This window comes from Didymosphaeria variabile (assembly GCF_027946475.1).
Source record: "Didymosphaeria variabile strain IMI 356815 chromosome Unknown scaffold_8, whole genome shotgun sequence".
In the NCBI taxonomy this organism is placed as follows: domain Eukaryota; kingdom Fungi; phylum Ascomycota; class Dothideomycetes; order Pleosporales; family Didymosphaeriaceae; genus Didymosphaeria; species Didymosphaeria variabile.
Genome location: NW_026611627.1, coordinates 294,111 through 307,184, shown reverse-complemented (window position 1 = coordinate 307,184; position 13,074 = coordinate 294,111). Strand labels below are relative to the sequence as shown.

The 13,074-nt window shown below is 52.6% G+C and overlaps 4 protein-coding genes across 4 annotated transcripts; all 4 read right to left on the bottom strand.

The window, feature by feature from the left end:
- Positions 1-2,197: 2,197 nt before the first annotated feature.
- Positions 2,198-3,759, bottom strand: N0V89_010325 (uncharacterized protein; the record flags this gene model as incomplete). Its single annotated transcript, XM_056219069.1, has 3 exons — positions 2,198-2,842; positions 2,881-3,368; positions 3,510-3,759. The coding sequence occupies 3 exons, from the start codon at positions 3,757-3,759 to the stop codon at positions 2,198-2,200; spliced, it is 1,383 nt and encodes a 460-aa protein (XP_056066196.1).
- A 488-nt stretch (positions 3,760-4,247) lies between these two features.
- On the bottom strand, positions 4,248-5,610 carry GLD1 (mitochondrial glycerol dehydrogenase Gld1; the record flags this gene model as incomplete). Its single annotated transcript, XM_056219068.1, has 5 exons — positions 4,248-4,919; positions 4,979-5,150; positions 5,324-5,352; positions 5,408-5,495; positions 5,564-5,610. 5 exons carry the CDS (start codon positions 5,608-5,610, stop codon positions 4,248-4,250), a joined length of 1,008 nt encoding a protein of 335 aa, XP_056066195.1.
- A 366-nt stretch (positions 5,611-5,976) lies between these two features.
- N0V89_010323 (uncharacterized protein) lies at positions 5,977-7,326 on the bottom strand (the record flags this gene model as incomplete). Its single annotated transcript, XM_056219067.1, has 1 exon — positions 5,977-7,326. One exon carries the CDS (start codon positions 7,324-7,326, stop codon positions 5,977-5,979), a length of 1,350 nt encoding a protein of 449 aa, XP_056066194.1.
- Positions 7,327-7,860: 534 nt separating this feature from the next.
- On the bottom strand, positions 7,861-12,440 carry N0V89_010322 (uncharacterized protein; the record flags this gene model as incomplete). The annotated part of the gene is made up of 2 exons (XM_056219066.1): positions 7,861-8,990; positions 9,701-12,440. 2 exons carry the CDS (start codon positions 12,438-12,440, stop codon positions 7,861-7,863), a joined length of 3,870 nt encoding a protein of 1,289 aa, XP_056066193.1.
- Positions 12,441-13,074: the final 634 nt, after the last annotated feature.

Below are 13,074 nucleotides of genomic sequence, written 5' to 3'. Positions count from 1 at the left end.
CGCACGGTGCGTGGAGATCTGAGAAGAGCTGTGGTGGCCATAACAGGCAAATGGTTCTTGATTCCGCTTGTCACAGTCCGCCGTAAAGAGTTGCTAAGTCCTATTTCCGGGTCCTAAGGTATCGCTTGGCTACACGTGGTGAGCCTACACGCGTTCGGTATTTATTGTTGGAGAAGCACCGAAGCGCGTCGCACTATCCCTGATCAGGAGATATACGAGGTCCGAGACGTTATTTTACTGGCCCGACCAGCATTGTAGCCCTGGCTAAAAAGGTTTTTTTGGACGTATGAGGCGGTTGTTTTCTGAGCCTACAGACCGAAAGCGAATCAAGTAAGGCTTGAGTTGGCCCTTTAAACGGTCCGTATCACACAGCGAAAGTCGCATCTGTACTGTAGCTTGTGAAGAAACTCAGTCATTCATGTTTGCACTCGGAAGGGTGCAGAACTGATGAGAACTGCCACTCAATTTCATTTCATTTCCTGTTGTGACAACTCCTCAAATACGGTCTTTCCGAGTCTTCAACGCCGAAGCAGACCACTTCTATAGAATACCATTCCCATATCTTCATGAAACGTACAAAAGGACTACATATACACACACAACTTGTTCGAAAACATGGAAGTCAAGACCAGGAACAGCTCCGGGCTCCGGTGAACGACGAGGCACACATCAGGGACATCCGGTCACCATGGATGTCCCTCAGACACGTTGTTTGCCAGCTCCCGTAGCACGTGGTGTGACACTAGAGGTCGAATCGAAGTTAGGCGGTAGCTTCGAGAACCTTTGCTCCTGGAGGTCACTGCCAAGAGCACCTGAAGGCACCCCCGAAGGTGGTGGACCAGAAGGACGCGCACCCGATTGCTTCGATAGCGGGTCCCCGCTCGGTCCTGGAACGGGCGAAGAAGGAGAAGCCTGACGACGTGCAATTCCAGTAGCTCTCCTCGTAGCACTGGGCGCATCGCTTGGAGGAGGCGGAATAGCCGTTCCAGAGGGGGCAGGCTCAGAAAGCGGAGGACCAATGCTAGTCTTCACTTGGGGAGGCGGGCTTTGCTGTGCTTCTCTCTTGCTACCAAGAAGTGAAAGAGGTGGTAGTGAATCGGATGGTGCTATCGAGGGGAGCGCCTGTCTGACCGCTGGGAACAGCTCCAGTGGGAGCAGCAACTCCGGACTGGACTGGACGACCTGAGCCTTTGGCAATCCCGCTTCCTCTTGAAGCTGCGCTGGTCGACGTGCCGACCTTTGTAGATGCGAGAGACTGGGATGAGGCAAAACCAGCGATGGCCAGCGCACATGCGATGCGAGAAAAGTTGACCATGACGTACGTTCCGGTGTATAAAGTTCAAAGAGTGATTGTATGAAATGAACGTGACGGTCCAGAGGCCTAGCTTGTATGTCGTAGAAGAATCAAGTGACTAAAATGATGGTGGTGCTGTGTCAGTGGCATCACAAATTATCTATATATCATGGTATCCACCAGAGCCACGAACTTTCGCACACTCTCTCGTAAAGGATTACGCGGCGGGGAAGAACTCCCAACACTGGTGCTACTAAGGCTGCGGACAGCAGTCGCATGCGTGTGGCCTGCGTATGGTAGCGGACGCCTGAGCTGCTCAAACTGCATACGTAGGGCGGTTTCACCCACTTTTGACAGCTATCAACATCCGACAGAGGTTCGAGTGATATCCCGTTTCGTGATGTTCGAGAAGGCGAATTGGCCAAGCAGGGTGTTTCGTTTCTCAAGGCATGAATAGGCTCCACAGATTGCGCGGCGCGGTGGCCTAAGCGCGTCGCGAGGACGTGGGTACGACTTCATCGGGTTGGCAATCCCATGCGGGCGCAACTGCTTGAAAGCATGAATCCCGTTTCGGATAATCTGCTGTTCATGTGAAGAGGTGTGATGAGCTGATGAGCCTGGTCCAAGGGTGTGTGCCTGGCACGTGAAGAGTACCTGTTCCAGCGTTGGGGCGGTCGAAGCATCAGGGGTCGAGCGGAGCTCTTAGCACATGCACCATTTGAACTCGTGTTACAGACACGAGCGAAGGCTGATTCCTCACATGGGCGATTGAGAGCACACCAAGAGTGACATTGAAGACGAAGGAAGGAAGGCAGGACGTGACGCGGGGTATTCCAAGGTTCGTTATGAGTTAGTCAACTAGCGTGTTTTGTCGTCGCGTCGAATTGATGCTCCTCCACCACTTCATAGATTCCCCGCCCCAGCAGCCTCACCTTTTGCAAAGATTTTCTTGTCTTCCAAGGTTGACACTCGATTGATCGTGATCTCTTCAGCAAGCCCATCCGCCGCCTCTACAGGCACGTGATCTCGCACCACAAGCCAAGTCGGATACACCGCCAGGCCCAGGAGAACCGTGTTGACAGCCAATGGCACCCTCCCACCTTTCCATTTCTTCGTGTTCAAGCCGTAAGACACCGCCTGTCCAAAGCTCTCTTGGCCTCTCAGAATGCCCGAGAAGCGGCTCAGCTCAGAGATATTGTCCGTCTTTGTCGCTAGCAGGTAGTAGAGCCAATTCTGCAGCGACTGCCTTGCGAAATCCCAAAGGATGATCACGAAAAAGCCTTCAGTAAATCCGGAGTCCTCCCAGTCCAACGATGGCGGATTTCGCGTGTATTTCTCCTGGACGACCCAGCCGTATATCCACGCGAGGATGTGCAACACGATAACGTAGTAAAAGCCAAAGGTAATGCGCTGCTTGACAGAAAGTTTCTTGTAGTCCAGGAACATACTGATCAGCTGGGACGACAACAAAGTGCCGAAGTTGCCAACAAACCCCATGAGAGCTCTGGCGCGGACACCGAAGTAGTACGTCTTGATGTTGGTCAGCGACTTCGGGTGAGAAGAGAGTTCACAAGCCGATCACGTACCTTGAAGTTTCCGGAGTACTGATTGAAGTACGCAGCGTAGAAGACCGGAAGCAACAGCAGGACATCTTTACGCTTGGAAGTGCGCCAGAGTGCTTTGACTTCGTCCTTGAACGACTTCTCCGCCCGAATGATGACCTTCGAGCCGTCACTTCGCTGCACCTTCTCTGGAGGACTGAGCGCAAGCGCAAGTGGGCAAGCGATACACTGCAGAGCGATGAAGACAAGATAGGCCTGATAGCCTACCTTGCCCTTCTTTTTGGCTGCTGCGTCGTGGTTCAGTGCGAGCACGATGGCGCCACCAACCATTGGCCCGCCAGTACGGAACCACAACCAAATGTTCATGTATTTTCCTCGTTTCCCCGGTTCAGGATAGCCGAGCGCAACAGTTCCCTCGGACACCCAAAACAGGCCAGCACTAACACCGCACGCAACCGCGCCCACTAGGACAAACCAGACATTGCCAAAGCGGTTGTTGGTGTACAAACCCGCTACTCACGATGAGTTTTTGACGTCTCTCTTCCACAAGACTTACTCACCTGAATAGATGGGATACCCTACAGCACCCAGGAATAGCGTCCACGCCAGTCCGATTCTGTTTGCGATTGGCGCGCCGAATAGACACAGAATACCCATGATGCCGAAAATCAAAGCGTTAGCGGCGTTGACGAGGTACGGATCAAGCGCGCCGGCTGCTCCAAGATCGTTCATTGCGTTCCATAGACCTGGCGCGAGGAAGCCCACACCACCGATGACGAAGGCATTGAAGAGACTGGAGCGATACCATTTTCGTGGAACTGCATGTGTCGATGGTGCTTCTGAAGTTGGGAGCGACTCATCCTCGACGGAAGGGCGTTTCACGGCGGCCTCGATGGCTGCCATTTTGAACGCTGGCTGTAAACAGGCGTGCTGTCCCTCTGCATGTTGCGTTTCTGGGCTTTATTAAATCCCAGAAATTGCATTGTCCCACCATCGTGATTCTGGAGGCGATGTCGCAATCGCAGGCAAGTCGTGGTGTTCGCACGTTCAGCCAATGATAGCCCCAGCTAGTGCTGGAGACTACTTGAAGAGGCAGGTCGGTAATGACTCGCCTGCTCCGAAACGAAAGGTCTGCTGCACACTTTTCATGTTGGAGGGAACGGGCTGGGCATAGTTGCGTTGCCAAGTACATTGGCAGCGATGTCACCCGATGTGCATTCGACAAGCATTTGCTGGGTATCCCTTTGATTGTTTACGACAACGCTACATACAAAGAGCTAATCCCTTTCGCAGGCGAGCTTTTGGCACAGGGTACTTGCTATAACAGCTTCCTCCTATGGCAACTGCCTACACACCAGTGGACCGCCTCAGGACCACACTCCTGCCTCCACTTAGATGATGTACTTGTTGGGAGCTTCCTGCTCCTCAGGCTCGTCAAAGATGTTGATGCTCCAGCGAGGCTTGTTCGCCGTGTAGGGAACGTTGTACCTCCTCCTGCCCTGGTGCTCGTCCGAGAACTTCTTGATGGCCTTGATGTCCTCGTCATCGAGTTCAATCTCCTTGAAGTTCTCCGCAATACGGGAAGCCGTCACCGACTTGGGGATGACGGAGTGTCCACCGACCTGGCTCCACGCCAGGATGACCTGGGCAGGAGTAGCACCCTTCTTCTCTGCGATGGCCTTGATCTCAGGTCGAGTAATTAGCAGAGGAATGTCGAAGAAATTGTTTCCAAAGGCGGAGTAGGCGGTGATGTGGATGTTCTTCTCCTTAGCGTAGGCGATGAGCTCGTCGCTGGGGAGAATGGGGTGGCGCTCAATCTGGTTGACAGCAGGAACGAGACCGGTCTTGTCAACGAGCTCCTTCAGCGACTTGGCGGTGAAATTGGACACGCCCGTGGAACGGGCCTTGCTCTTGGGCAGCGCGTGTACGGCCTTCCATGTCTCGCTATTAGGGATCGAGTTGTCGATGTTGACCTCGTTGGGATCGGAAGTCGCAGGGAAGAGGTCGGAGTGGGGATCTTTGCCCGGGCCGAAGTTCACGGGCCAGTGGATGAGGTAAAGATCCTAACATGTGGTTAGCTGTGGTTCTATAGCCATCCGCAGTCATCATTTCAATCGCATACCAGGTACTCAAGCTCGAGCTCGGCAAGGGTGTCATCGAGGGCAGCCTCGACGGTCTTGGGATCGTGCTGGGTGTTCCAGAGCTTTGAGGTGATGAAGACGTCCTCTCGCTTAATGCCAAACTCCTTGAAGGCGCGCTTGATACCTTGAGCAACTTCTTTCTGGTTCTCGTAGCTGGTTGGTGGAAGATCTTGTCAGCTCAATTTCTCCGTAAGAAAGCAGCCATAGCTCCCAAGCTACCCCACCACCCCACCGCGGGGCAGTCTAGCTTAACTCTCTAGACTCAGGATATTTTGTGTCGAGGTGAAGGTATGGGATTGCGTGAAGGGTAGAGCACGATGGCGGACGGCTGGGCAACGTACATCTTTGCGAGATCCTGTTGACAATCAGCAATTAGCCATCGCCCAGAGTCATCGCCCGTAAATACTCACCAGGTGGCGGTAGCCAACCTTCAAGGCCTCGTAGACACCATTTCCAACCTCACCAGGACCGGCTTGCCAGGTGCCATAGCCCAATTGTCTGTAGGGAAGAGACTTGTCAGTAAACGTCCCCACATTGGTGTAGGCATTCACGGTACGGTCACGTACGGAATCTTAGCACCAGTGTTAAGAGTGACGGTCTTGCCGGAAGACATTGTGATAGTATGAGATATGTAGAAGGAAGAGAGGTCGTGTGAGGAACGTATGGGTTTTCTTTACGAGCGCAGGGGGCCGCAGACTGTTAAGTAGGCAGCCAGCCACCCCATGCCCATCGTGTCAGGGGCCTGAATCCGAGACGGCATTACCTAAACGCGGGAGAATGCAGAAGGGGCCACAGATAGAGTACAGTGTTGGGCCACGCGTGCCAGGATGCTAAAATCTTGAGAGATCACGATAGGTAGCCACAGGTAGCGTCCGACCCCACTGGCGTCATTTGGAGGGGTTTAGCGGGGCACACGCGCCCAGAAGCTCGGTGTGAAAGCTACCGAACAACAATTCCAACACCTGAATCCTCCGGGGCTTCATTTTGTCTCTGTAAAGGCTTGTCGTAGTCTCTCTGTGCTCGTTGCGAATATCTCCGGAATGCCGAACTCTCTCTTTACATAGTCGAAGTCGCTGTCTTCTGCTACCATCTTCGCTACTGCCTTCGCAGTCGTCGGAATAAAGGCCATTCCGCCACCATTAAACCCAGCGAGTATGTATTGACTGTCTCGGCCGGGAACGCGTCCGATATGTGGCCAACCATCGGGCGTATTGCCCATTATACCAGTCCAAACTTTTTCTACTTCAGCTTCACTGTTCTCCCAGCCAAGGAAGACGCGCTGCATGTAGCCATTCCAATATCCCTCTACCTCGCTGTTAAAACGAGTCGAGTCGTCGAAGTTATCGAACCATGACGGACGGTCAGACTTAAATCTCGATCCTCCTCCACCAACGACAATGCTTCCATCGGGCCGCGGATTGAGGTAATCCGCTGCTTGGCCAGGTTTGAAGGTGATGTTGTACGTATGGGAAAGATGGGGGTGCACAGGAACTCTCGGGACAATGTGCGATGCCATACCACGAATGGGTACAATGACATCCTTGAATTGTGGAAGAAGACCTGCTGTGTACGCATTCGTGGCGAACACCAGCTTCTTCGCTTTCAGGACCCCTCGCGACGTAGTGATCGCGTTCGTTCCGTCTGCCAGCACAGAAACGGCCGTAACCGGTGTTGTCATCTGCACATTGAGTTGCTCCGGGTACCGCGAGACGAGACGCTCGAGCAACTGTGTTACAAACTTGTACGGCCAGAGTGAGCAACAAGGGACACTTTCGGCGGCCTTCGCGCCCTTGATCGAAGTTACTTGCTCGAGATACTCTGGCAGCACAAACCCGACGTCTTTGGTCCAGTAATGGCCCGCTTTCCTGCTAGCCTGGTATATGTCTTTTAAGGCAGATGCATCGTTATCATCCAGTTGGACGTCAAAGCTCCGGCGAATCTCCAGCTCACAGTCCAGCTCTTCATCTTCAGCAACTTGCTTTAAATTAGCAATGACACCTTGTACGAAAGCTTGCAGCTCGTCTACTCCATCCGGACCTAACTTGGGGATCTGGCCAGCAAGCGTCGAAAGCTTGATCTTGGAATGCCCGCCATTCCGACCTGTTGCACCAGAGCATAACTCGCGAGCATCGAGAATTACAACTTTAGGCGGTTGCTTCGCTTGGTTGAAGATGTGGTAAGCTGTCATGATGCCGGCCATGCCAGATCCAATGATTGCGATTTCGCATTCTGCGGGTAGCTCTGTTGTGGATCGTAGGTTGCTGAACTTATGTGGTTGGCTGAGCCAGTAAGAGGTTACCGGTGACGGTACAGGAAGTATCTGCTTCATATTGATTTTGATCGAGGAACTTATCCCAATGTAAGTACGAGAGTCGAATCAACAGCCAAACGCTGTATTTGTACACTGATATGATACTCGTCACTATGCGCTAAGCGGAAGGCTGCCTGTGGTTCATTGGTCAATACGAATCCTTCGGCGTTCGGTGTGCTTATCTGGCGTGTCTGGCAGTCCGTATCTCGGAGTAACGATTCGACATATCCTGCGACGCTTACAAGCGATCTTGCTGAGGAACAGAGTAATCAAACAACTTTCGCATCGCTATTATATACCTCGACGTTATTTGACATTACAGCCTTGTTGGCTGTAGCGAAATAATCTCTCGCTTCAAGACCCTCTTCAGCCTCATCTTCGTCCAAAAGCGGGATCTTGCCAGCGTGCAGACGCCTTACAATAGTCCTCACCTCTGCCCTCACAAAGTGCACCAATGAATAACGTGTCAATTTAGCTTGGTCCCCAAGCGGCGATACATCTCGACACCTACGGTAACTCGCGAAGAGGTATGTGAACACGCGAGCTACTGCTTCAGTACCAGCTCTTCACAACCTGCCCCAGCTTCACCTTCCAGACCTTGTAAAACCCCAAGATGTACAATTCATCGCTCACAAGAGCAAAATTCGCGCCGGGGGCAACATCTGGGCTATCCCTGCCCAGGATGTTATGGATATTCAATACACCCAAGACCTTGCCGTTTGGTTTCCTCACAACTACGCCTTCGTATTCAAACGTCCAAATGCGCCCGTAGTCATCGATTTTGATCCCATTGGCAAACCCTTGTCGAGCTATGCCAAGTATACGCTTGTTCTGCGGCGTACAGCCGTCCTCACCACCAAGATCAAAGACGTAAAGTCCTGCCGAGCCTGAGGACGCGTTGTACGGTTGCCCAAATACGGCGGAGTCAGGTCCGTCCGAGACGTAGAGCAATGTGTTTTCGCGATTGACGGCGAGTCCATTAGGCGTCTGCACGTCGAGCGGCGATACAGCCATTTGTAAGCTTTTGTCCGCCATGGAAAACTTCCAGACCGCGTTTGGAAGCTGTTGTGGTGCGTCCCAAACGCCTGGGAGACCTTCTGCGGCGAAGTAGAAGTCGCTGTAGAACATGCACGGCTGACCGGTAGTTCTGGACATGGCGAATGTAATATCATCCGGGCCATTCAAAGGCAGCTCGTAGAACGAATTGATTACTTCTTTGGTTTCATATGTGTACGGATCGATTGACACGATAGTGGGCGCGGTTGTTGCGTTGCCGAATGAGGTGATGTAAACAAGCCCATCGAAGTAGTATCCGCCATTAGGATTGACGAGCACTGGAGCGCCACTTCCAATTAGACTCGGCCTGAAAGTCTTGGAAGTGTTCAAGTCCAGTATGGTGATGTATCCGGGCGTAGGGTTCAGGAAAGCAGTGAACCACACCTGATTAAGATGTGGAACCCATACTCCAGCTTCGAACGCGAATACTTCCGAGCTATTCGCTACTAGTAGAACTTGAGGCGAGAACCCCAGAATCTCATCAAACTCTTCATCGTACGAGATGAAGGGCGAGCTTCGCGCAGCGTCGATCGTTCGAGTAATATCCGGGTCGGATAGATTGGCATCCACAAATGGATGTCTGAACGTGTTGTTGAACGGTCGAGGTAATAGATATGTATTCTCGACTGGAATATGAGCCGTTAAATTTCCGGTACCAGCTACAGACCATGCAAAGCAGAATGTCGCAATTACGGCAGCAAACCGCATTTTCATTACACCAGGACCTGGTCACCGAGCTGGAGATTGATTAATGATTGTCGAAGGCAGTACAAGTGAGATCACGAAGAGATGCCATCAAGCCAATATCGGCGGCTGGCGAAAAATCAATATGCAATGCGTCTGATTGGAAGTAATGTTACACAAGTGGACACAAAGGTGCTGAGGGTGGTTAATGCGGGGCGATTCCGGCGCTGGTGGGGCCGGCGACGCAGTTTACGGTTTATGGGGTTGCGGAGAAGGCGGCTGATCTGATTAAGGGAGTCGGGCTTAGAGGCAGGAAACGGAAGGGGAAGGAGTAGGTGGCGATACGGTAACAATTTTATCGTCGAAGTAGAAATGCCAAGTGCGTGAGAACGTGCGTAAATGGACGGCATGTTCACACCAGTCAAGGAACGATTTTGCAGACTTAACTATGAATCGTGGTTCGATCAGCATACACCACTACGCTCAAGCATACAATTGAAACTACATGCACCACTTGGCCAAACCCAATGACGAACAAACCCCACCCTTCATGTCCTTCATGTCTAGTACACCAAAACGCCTTTTATGCATGCAATGCCTATATATTTACATTATCGGCAGACTAAAGCCTGCTTCTTCGTCTATCACCTACGCAACATATATCCCAAGTCTGGCAAGCCATCCACAATCGATCTAACAACATCATCTTCCTCAGCTTTCCGCCTCTGCGCCAAACTCGTCGCGCTTGTGAGGGGCTGTTTCGTCGGCGGTGTGGCTGGCCGTGGTGCTGATCGCGCGAAGGATGCCGATGGTTCGGAGGGTATAGGGGAGTCGAATATCGACAAGGGATCTGCGGGATCGCTGTCTGCCAGGGACTGTGGTGCAGTGGTAGGTATTGATGGAGGAAGGGCGGACTCGAAGATGGAGAAGTCGGCGTCGTCGCCCCAGTTGGGTTGATCTGCAGCTGAGGCCGGAGTTAGTGAGGGGGTGGAGTCAGCGATGGGAAGATTATCTTCTTCGCCAATAGGTGCACCAGTGTCAGATTCTGGAAGAGGTGCAGGCATCGCCGTAGCCGAGAACTCGGTTTCTCCATTCCCCTCAATAAATTCCTTGTTCGCAGGCGGCGGTTGGCTCAGTACCTCGTCCATCGTCGGCATCTGCACAGGCACCGCTTTCGCCTTCTCCGGCGTTGCCTCTCTCGATCTGTCCCGCTTCTTCAACAGATGTGGTCCGATGCGCTCTTCAGAGTCTGTAGGTACTAAAGCCTTAGGCCCGAAGAGCGCTGAAGTAGGTGAGACGGTGCCCTGCAAACGCACAATAGCAGACGCATGTCCTGGCCCGGTTGGCGGAGGTAGCGGTTGAGGTGGCAATGGTTGCGCGGATGCCAGTGATGTAGAAGGTGCAGACACGGTATTAGCACGTGTTGGCGGTTCTGAGAGCTCGGCAATAGGCGTGGGTGCTATCGTGGAGATGGGCGTCTGAACTGTCGACACGGCGGGCGATTCCACCATCTCACCCCATTCATCATCATCATCTTCGTCTTGCGCAGTTGAGGATAGCTTAGGAGCAGAACCCGTGTCCAGCTGTCCGAGACTGGCCCATGGGTTAATCTGGTCGCTGACTGGTGCCGGAATGGATGCTACTGGTGATGATGTAGTCGTTGGGGCCCACGGATCGAGACTCGCTCTAGATGGTGCTTGGATCGGTGAGATATTCGACCGGTTTTCCGCTGTTAGTGCGCCGTTATGACGAAGCTCAGTGGCAGTAGATGTCCTCCTATGTGACGATGGCTCTTTCCGACGAGAAGATAAATCCACAGAAGCCGCCCTTCCGGTTTGCCTTTGTAGCTTCATGATTGCATTATGCTTCGCCGTTATAGGAGAGGATGTTGATCGCACACCAATATTGTCCGGGACTGCATGCGTGGCCGAAGAGGGTGAGCTCCAATCAAAAGCAGCAGGAACATCGGTCGATAGTGGCGGGACAGTTTGGCTAACAGGACGGACAGGTTTCGATACTGAGGCTGTTGAGGTCTTTCTACTATGAAGAGATGCAAAAGAGGTCCTCTTATCTGTTGGAGAGTGAGGAGTATCCCAGAAGAACGACGCTCGTGCGCCTGGTCCACGTCCCGCAACGCGGTCTTCGTTAGCCCATCGCGCTACAGTCTTGGTCGCTTCTAATCTAATTTGCGACGTCTTCCATGTTACGCGAATGTAGTTGTCGTCGAGAGCTCCGTTGTTGTATTCACGCATAGTCTGCTTGCGCGTCAAACGATACCAAGCTTTGCGGGCCGAGGTAGACGTTACGGGATCGTCTGGCGGTTCTTCTAATGTTGGAGTATCTTTCACAGGAGGAAACAACTCTGCCAACAATTTGGCATCCAAGGTAAAGTTGCCAACAAGACCTGTAGGAATGGTCGCAAAGGCTTCTGTTGGTGGATTTTGCGCATCGCTAGCCATGTCGTCCTGGATGTTCTTAGAAAATGACTCCGGTTGACCAAAGGTCGATTCCACGCCCAGCTGAGTCTCAGCCGCCTCTTGTGCCACCTCATCCTCGAAGTCACCAAAATCATCCTCCACCTCCTGCACGGTCACTTCCTGCTGCTCCGTAGGATCTCCAAGATCCGAAGAGTCCTCTACATCCTCATGTATTGCCTCCACGGTTTTCACAGCCGCTTGCTCTTCTTCGACCGATGTCCTCGGCGACTCAGTGACCGCCTCGTTACGGCTACCTTCAGAATGAGATTCCGAAGACCGCGTAGATGTATCGTCTTCGCGCGAAACCTCCATTGGTTCTTCTGATTCGATTCGCGCAGGCGTGTCTTCTGCCTGGATTGTCGTCGCCGATTCCGACGTTTCCGAAACGCCATTCTCTACGACCTTGGACTCCTCCACTACCTCCTCGATTCTGGCCCACTCGTTCCCTACTTCGTGTTGTAAGCTGTCCGGGCGCGTATACTCATCGTGTGGGCTAGGCGCATCCCAGTCTGCCGTGTGCTCCACTCCGTTCGTTCCTGCATCGATAGATGCATCCTCTTTTCCCGGCGCCGTGGCCCACGCATTGGAACCACCATCATCGTCCCTCACTGGTATAGTTTCCTTCTCTTCTTGCGCAGTGTGCACACCCCAACTCAGCTTCCTTTCAGCTTCCCTTCCACCAAAGGCGCCGTCATCGCCATCTTCCCGCGGACTCGGCGTCGTCGCCCACGCATTACTTCCCCATCCCGCATCATCCAGAAAGCCATTCACCACAATTGGCGCAGGCTTGAATTCAGGCGTATGTGCGGCGTTCGGCGGCGGTCTTGGCTCGGTGGCTACCTCCGCGGGAGTCGCGATGGTCGTGTGTGTGTCTACGTCGGCATCGTCGGCCCAAGGGTCGCCCCAGTGATCCATGGTAGAGTGGTGGGCGGCTTCATAGTGGATAGCCCCGTTATAGGAGCATCCTTGGGTGAGCCTGCTCGTGTAAATGTGCGCGTGGGAACGAGGATGCGAAAGCGTAGGTGCCTGGGTGAGACGTGTTGCGGAGGCTCCTAGTCCGCGGGCGCCAAGAAGGAAGCCGCGCTCCCGGCTTAGTACGAGGAATAACTGTCTACCACGATAATGAATATCTCTAGAAAGACATGATTATAGCGCAAAAGCTCTACTTCTAATTCCTACTGATAAGCAATATCAATATTGAACATTGCCGCTGTGGTGTCGCAGAGTTAAGTTGGGGCTATTACTCAAGTAAAACGAGCTCCTCGTATTGTTTCGGATCGAACGGGAGACGCTGATGATTACTATTTATATAATTCGTATGTTTAAGTTGTAGTACACCGAGATTTTGCAGCTATAGGCACCACTTTCAGAGGCCTTATTTCAACATATAACCTCAAATCATCAACTTCAGCACCCCCGTATCACAACCAACTTTTACACAAGAAGCTTATACAACTCTCCTTCATTTCAACCGTTGTCTAAGTAAAACGCAATCTCAGTATTTTCGACACGGCCCACCAAACTTTAACCTTTGCAGATTGCGTCGAAG